Genomic DNA, 8,098 nt, shown 5'->3' on the forward strand with positions numbered 1-8,098 from the left:
CAGTAGGATACTATGTCCTAACATGTAAAGTGAGCAAAGAAGCATTCGTTTCTCAGAGTCACTCACTTTGGGATGAACAAAAAGACAAAAATCAAATGCAAGAATGACTTCAATGGAAATTTGGCAGTATTTGTTTATTCCTTGTCTCGTAGTTGTAGGATTGATATCCTCTTAACATTTGGCTCAACTTTGTTGACGTTTTGTCTGTTTAAGCACATGCCCCGAGTCCTACTCGGATATTAAAGAGACGGTATCGATGATGACTGTGCACGCAAGTTTCAATGGGAAGTGAATGATCGAGCTCATATAGGGTGTGCTCATGTGAGGACCAGAGACAAATGCTTCAGCCTTTATACAATTTGCGGGATAATTCAATAATCCAGAAATGGAGATAACATAAACAAATATCCCTTCAGGATTTGTCAACTTGACTAGTATTTCGTTTTGGACTTTTGCCATGCATTTCCTCCTATATATTGCAAATGGATCATGTTACTGAAAATGCCACTGCCATCTATTCCGCTAGAACCAATCACCAGTTTCACCGGATTTCAGTGGATTCGGAATACATCAGCAATGCCAAATTCAACCATCATCCAGGCTTCCCTAGTCATCTTTCTTAACAATATTGTAGAAGCAAAGAGTTGTGGTGGGCGTAGGACAATGCAGAAAAAGATCGATAGCCAATCCATTATAAAAGCATCGGCAGGCTATGATTTGTCTGCAATGAAGCGTGGGAGGGTATTGGTGGATGCATCAAGAATTTCACCAGGAGGACCAGACCTTATACATAACTAGTTTTAGTTAGCTTCTTCAACCGCTGGCATTGCCCTAGACATCAGTACTAGAAGGGAAAATGTGGGTAAGGTAATAGCTCTGTTATTTTTCAGTATAATTTCGAATTACGAAACTTCCATCATAGAGGTTTGTTCTTGTTCATCACAGAACGTTTCTCATGCACGCGGAAAATATATAGCTGAGAAAGTAGCCACTTGACAAGCGATTTATACATTGTATTAAGTTGTTGCCAGAACTTGTACCAAATTTAAATAATTGAAGAAAAAGATTTTCATTTCAGCTAAAATATAATTGAAAGCTGTATTTTATAAAATTATTTAAAGATAAAATTAATTAAACCGATTGATTGACTTTAATTCGATTCACATTATTATCAATATTTTATAATAAATTTAAATTTTATCCATTTAAAAATATAATTAAAAATTATATATGATTAATCAATTAAATATTAATTTTTTTAACCATTTAACCTATTGAGCATGCATGACATATCGATAAAATGTACGTTATAAAAATCCATGTGAAATGTAAAAAGAAAAACAATTATCAAGTATTTATAATACATAATTATCATCACCGGTATAATAATTAATGATTTATATTGATTAATCTTTATTCACATGGGAAAATGAAAAATGGAAGATTTTCCTAAATCAGATGTGAAAAAAAGTTCATAATAAAGGATTTAGTTATTACACTATTATCAGGCACCTGGTGTGAATAAATGATTTACTTATGAACCAGCTGATGCTGTAGTAATGATCAAATCTGAAAATGAAAAATGGGAGATTTTCCTCAATCAGATCGTCCATTTTTTTATCGCCCAACTGTCAAACATTCCTGATCCGGCGTAATAATACTCTGTCGACAAAAAACCAAAGCTATCTGTCTAACCCAAACTCCACAACTATCTCCATTGCTATTCAACATTTCATTAACTCAGATACACCTTTCCATGGCCAAAAGATTCATTCCCGCATTATAAAATCTGGGTTTTCACCCAATACGAATATTTCCATCAAACTGCTTATATTGTATATAAAAACTGGGTTCTTGCAATATGCCAGCCAAATGTTCGATGAATTGCCGCAACAGACTTTGTCCGCATACAATTACTTGATTGGCGGGTACCTTAAACATGGAAATGTTTGGGAGTCACTTGGTTTGGTTCGTAGAATGGTTTATTCTGGTGAAAAGCCTGATGGATTCACATTTTCGATGATTTTAAAGGCTTCTGCTTCTGTTGGTGGGAGTAGTAGGGTGATGTTACCGCGGTTTTTAGGAAGGATGGCCCATGCCCAGATGATGAAATTGGATGTAGAGCCTGATGAAGTGCTTTCTACAGCGCTTATTGACTCGTATGTGAAGAGTGGGAAGGTTCAATATGCGAGGACTGTTTTTGATATGATGTTGGACAAGAATGTGGTTTGCTCAACGGCGTTGATCACTGGATACATGAACAATGGATCGGTAGAGGAGGCTGAAAATGTGTTTAATAAAACAGTTGAAAAAGATGTGGTAGTTTTCAATGCAATGATCGAAGGTTACAGTAAATCAGTTGAAACTGCTAAGAAAGGAATCAAGATTTTTGTTGATATGCAACGGTTAAATTTCAGGCCTAATATTTCGACATTTGTGAGTGTAATTGGGGTTTGTTCTGTTTTATCAGCAGTTGAGATAGGTCAACAAGTTCAAGGTCAAATAATGAAGACTGAGTTCTTTATGGACATAAAGATTGCGAGTGCTCTTGTTGACATGCATGCAAAATGTGGAAGAATTGAGGATGCCAGAAGAGTTTTTGACTACATGCCGGAAAAGAATATTTTCACATGGACCTCAATGATTGATGGATATGGGAAGAATGGGAACCCCAATGAAGCGCTCAAGCTGTTCTATGTGATGCAAGAATGTTGTGTCAAACCAAATGATGTTACATTCCTTAGCGCTCTCTCTGCGTGTGGACATGCCGGGCTACTTGCCAAAGGCCGTGATCTCTTTGAAAGTATGGGCAGAATTTACTCCATAAAACCAAAGATGGAGCACTATGCTTGCATGGTTGACCTTCTGGGACGTGCAGGGCGTTTAGATCTGGCATGGGAACTTGTAATGGGGATGACCGAGAAGCCCAATTCCGATGTTTGGACAGCTTTGCTTAGCTCTTGCAAGCTGCATGGCGATGTACAAATGGCTAGCATAGCTGCCAACGAACTTTTTAAGTTAAATGCTGAGAGCAGGCCAGGGGCATTTGTTGCATTGTCAAATACTTGGGCGGCTGCTGGAAAATGGGATGGTGTGAGTGAGTTGAGGGAGATGATGAAGGTAAGAGGGATATCGAAAGATACTGCCTGCAGTTGGGTGGGGAATGATGGTGGTTTATAATGTTCCATCTTCCTAAGCTATTTCAGGTTTTGTCCCACTGCCATGATGGTCCTTGATTGCTTGTACTAGTAACTAGTGATCTTCAGAAATATGTAACTGACATTGTAAAACTAAAATTAGATGACCCTATTTTCATATGCAGTGTTTTGAAAATTGGATCGGACCGGCCGATTCAACCGGGAATCGTTACATAGTCTAGTTCAATCTACACCGGTTGAACCACTATTAGTGAACCGGCCGGAACCGTTGAACCGTCAAAAACCGGACCGGCTGAAAACCGGAAAAAACCGCCAATTTTTTTTTTTTAATTAAACCAAACGACGTCGTTTGTTAAACGAGCCAAGTTGAACTCAAGTATTGCTGAGCTCGACTCAAACTTGAAAACTTTAAAAGTAAGCTCAACTCGACTCAAACTCACGAGCTAAAAATTATCAAGTTCAACTCGAACTCGAAATATAATATTGAAACTTGAACTCGAAAAGGCTTAAACTCAAAAAAAAATTAGAAGCTCGATTGAAGCCTAAAATTTGAGCTTGATTAAAATGAAAGAATAGTTCACCCAATGCTCACCAAAAGGTTTCATGATTTTGAATATCAAATTATCTCTATTATTTATAGAAGTTAGTTGGGATACTCTTTTTCTTAGCCATGTGGGATTGTTTTGTTCTCATATTTTTTCTCTTTAGACTTTTGGGATGCTCTTCTATGTTTCTTAGCCATGTGAGATTGTTTTTAAAAAAAATTAAACCAAACAATATCATTTTGTTATGATTTTTTTAGCCCCAAATTTATTTTTTAATTATAGTTATATAATTATATTTATTATTTAATATGTTTTACCTTAATTATTATGTTGTAGTTAATTTGAATCATTTTGTTTCACTTGATTTTATGGTTTTTAACTTATATATGTTATAACTTACTTTGAATATGACTTGTGATATAAAAAATTATTTTTTTATTAAATATTTTTGGTATTTTTATTTAATTTTTTAAATAATTATGACGTCGTCCGGTTCTTCCGATCGGTCGGACCGATTCGACCGGTTGAACCAGTGAACCGGTAGCATGGCAGGTTCGCTAACCGGTCCGGTTCTGAAAATCATGCCCATATGTAATGGGGTAAGGGGAGGTAGGGTAGTAGGCTGCCTCCAACGACCAACGTTAGATTGAGAGCAACTTCCATAAAAGATCTCCGACAATTATGAATTACCTACAGTAAGACCTGATCCCACGACCACAAATTTAAGAGCCTTGTACTCTACTAATTGAGCTGGACGGGCAATCATGACATTGTAAAACTGCTGCATGGAAATCAAATTCAATCCTTGAGTTGCATCTATCTGGTGGGATAATCTACTACTGTGTCTTTGCTAAGCCGCGTAGTCCAGCCGAAACTGAGGAAGGTGGATCAAGCCCATTAATCCGTCTGTTTTGTTTGAAAGAACATTTTACAGCAGCCTCAAATTATTTCCTCGGCATAGCCGCCTAGTCATTTTCAACTTAATTGACTTATTTACAAGAAGCAGGTGTTTGAATAAGATATAAACTCTGAATTTCAATTTTATTAAACTTTTCTAATATGTTTTTAGTTCTATTTTTTTAACACGAAACAGTAGAGTTAATAAAAAATTATGCTGAGTACTTCAACTCCACTATTGTTTATTAAAAAATAATAAAGTTTAGACGAAAAGCGTTGTCGGAATAATAATAGTAGTTCCAATTATTCAACCCACGTGACTGTGCGAGTAGAATCATCCCTACAAATCCAATTATTCTATTACCAGTTTCTGTTCTCAGCAAAAGAATACCAATTTTGGTTCTCAGCTGAAGAATAACAACAGATACATAGTCCACCTATGGGCAGTGTTTTGAAAACCGGACAGGATCGGCCGGTTTAATCGGGAATCGTTGTCTGGTCCGATTCATCATATACCGGTTAAACCGTTATTAGTGAACCGGAAGGAATCGTTGAACCGGTTGTGAATCGTTGAACGGTTGAAAATCGGTTTTGTTTTTTTTCTTCTAAAAAACCTAAATCAAACAACGTTGTTTGTTAAACGAGCCGAGTCGAACTCGAAAACTTTAAAAATAAGCTCAACTCGACTCAAAAACTCACGAGCTAAAAATTATCAAGTTCAACTCGAACTTGAAATATAATATTGAAACTATAACTCAAAAAGGCTCGAACTCAAAAAAAATAGAAGTTCGATTGAAGCGAAAGAATAGTTCGTTCTGTGCTCACCAAAAGTCTTTATGATTTTGAATACCAAATTACCTCTATTATTTATAGAAGTTAGTTGAGATGCTCTTCTATGTTTCTTAGCCATGTGAGATTGTTTTGTTTTCATATTTTTACTCTTTAGACTTTTGTGATAATCTTTTATGTTTCTTAGCTATGTGAGATTTTAAAAAAATTAAACCAAACGACATCGTTTGTTATGATTTTTTTTAGCCCTAAATTTATTTTTTTATTATAGTTATATAATTATATTTATTATTTAATATGTTTTATCTTAAATATTATGTTGTAGTTGATTTGAATTATTTTGTTTTACTTTATTTTATGGTTTTAACTTATATATGCTATAACTTGCTTTGAATATGATTTGTTATATAAAAAAACTGTTTTTTATTAAATGTTTTTTATATTTTATTTAAATTTTTTAAATAATTAATTAATTATGACATCGTTCGATTCTTCTGACTTCTTTGACCAATTTGACCAATTAAATTAATAAATCGATAGCACGATTGATTTCGCTGATCGCTGAAAACTATACGGGGACAATTCAAGATATGACTGGAAATTTGGGGCCGCCCTTTTTGATAGAAACAGAGAGTAGGTTAATCACAGGGTCCTATAAAGAGTAAACAAATCAGGTGGAGATTTGGTATTGGTTGGTCATCCTTCCCTTTCAAAAATTGTGGATTGGCATAATGTAAACGTCACATACGTCTTCACCCCCATTTTATTTAATTATTTAATACATAGCCTTGCTTGTCTTATTTCTTGTTATACTTCGTCAAACATTGTTATCTCAGAAGCAAGAAAACTGCAAAACAAAGAACAAAGTTCGAGCATTAGGAAGAAGAAACAAATATGTGTTGCTGCTGTGGCGATGATTGCGAGTGCAGGCCCTTAGGCTTCCTGTTGGGTTTGCCCTTTGCGTTTCTTTCGCTCATCATCTCCATAGTCGGCATAATCGTTTGGATTGTAGGGTTAGTCTCTTTCTTCTTTTTCTTTTCAGATTGGGGTTTCTTTTTACTGATTTGATACCTTCTTGAATGTAAAATTGATTTGATGGGGCTGTTTTTATATTGGTTGTGATGATGGCAGTTTGGTGTTGACTTGCATCTGCCCGTGCTGCTTGTGCGTAACCATCCTAGTAGAGTTTGCACTTGGTTTGATCAAGGCTCCAGTTCTGGTCATGAAGTGGTTCACCTCTAAGATCCCTTGTTAGAAATTATATCGATTTCTACTTCTTTATTATATTTTTTTTATATAGTGCTAATCAGTGTTGATTCTAGAACATGAATTATTCTCTGTTCAATCTCGATTTATCATGATTTTTTTTATTTAATTCAATTTTTAATATCTCTGATAATATTTCTCTTTAACTGTATTTATACTTCAAAAGCCAGTTCATGCTAATATTTTTTTATATAACTGTATTTAAATCAAACTAAAATTGTTGAAATAGGTGTGATAATTTGAAGTTTAATGAATTAGAGCAAAATGAGAAATGAGGCCATCACTTTGTCAAAACTTATAATTGTGATATCAGAGTCTGTAGTTTAATCTAAGAAATGATCAGATCAATTTGGTCTAACATTGCACGATATGTTGGCTTTTTCCTTGACCAATTAAGACACAACAATGAATAATAAATAAAGTATCTTAATATGGATGTGTAAGTCTTTTGGGGGATAATGTCAAGAAGCAGCTAGCTTCCCCAGGTGCACATGCTTCTTGCTTCATTTTTATTTATTAATTAATTAATTTCTGGGAGAGGATAAAGAAAGAGGAAACAGTGGGCTGAGAAGGGAAAGAAACTCCTCTACTCACAGCAACATCAAGGCACTTAACTTAAATACCAATAATCTTATACTAGGGCTGTAAAAAGCTGACCCGACCTGTAAAACTGACTGAAACCGACCCGAGTCAAAATTATTTTTGACCTGCGCTGTGGCGATCCGAAACCGACTCGAGTCGGAACTGGTGTTGACCTGAATCCGAGTTGGACCTGGAAATTGTGGATCCGAATTCGACCTGCATCCGACCTGAGAACGACCTGAACTCGAATTGAACCGAAAATATGATACCCGAACCCGAACTGCATCCGAATGATATGAACCCGAACCCGAGATTGACATGGTAAATAACTGGTATTACCCGACCTGTTTTCAACCTGACCTGTTTTCAACCTGACTTGTTTTTAACCTGACATGTTTTCAACCTGACCTGTTTTTAACCTGACCTGTTTTCAACCTGACCTGTTTTTAACCTGACCTGTAAATGATCCAACTTGTTAATGACCTGATCTGATATTTACCTGACTTATATATTACCATGGATGAAATTATAAGATTTTAATAAAATTATGAGTTTTTTAGTTTATGATGTAATTAAAAAATTAATATGATTACTTTTTAAATGTTATAATAAAATATTTATTTTGATAATTAAATTAATAAATATACCTATTATATAAAATTATTTAATAAATTTAAAAAATTATTTAAAAGTAAATTAGATAAAACATGATTAATAATGCAAAGGAAAATTAATATAGTTTAATTTATATAAATTACATAGTTTAATTTATATAATGACAAAATAATATTAATAATGAAATTATTTATTATGTAATATATATTAACGTTTTACATTATTAATATAAATAATTTTGGCAAT

The 8,098-nt window shown here is 34.4% G+C and overlaps 1 protein-coding gene across 1 annotated transcript; it reads left to right on the forward strand.

The window, feature by feature from the left end:
- The first annotated feature begins 1,540 nt into the window (after positions 1 to 1,540).
- Positions 1,541 to 6,764, forward strand: LOC120121837 (pentatricopeptide repeat-containing protein At1g28690, mitochondrial-like). Its single transcript, XM_039141137.1, has 3 exons — positions 1,541 to 3,169; positions 3,730 to 3,732; positions 6,512 to 6,764. Exons 1-3 carry the CDS (start codon positions 1,576 to 1,578, stop codon positions 6,529 to 6,531), a joined length of 1,617 nt encoding a protein of 538 aa, XP_038997068.1. The 5' UTR covers positions 1,541 to 1,575; the 3' UTR covers positions 6,532 to 6,764.
- Positions 6,765 to 8,098: the final 1,334 nt, after the last annotated feature.

The sequence above is a fragment of the Hibiscus syriacus genome, unplaced genomic scaffold, assembly GCF_006381635.1.
Source record: "Hibiscus syriacus cultivar Baekdansim isolate YM2019G1 unplaced genomic scaffold, ASM638163v2 tig00110383_pilon, whole genome shotgun sequence".
NCBI lineage: Eukaryota > Viridiplantae > Streptophyta > Magnoliopsida > Malvales > Malvaceae > Hibiscus > Hibiscus syriacus.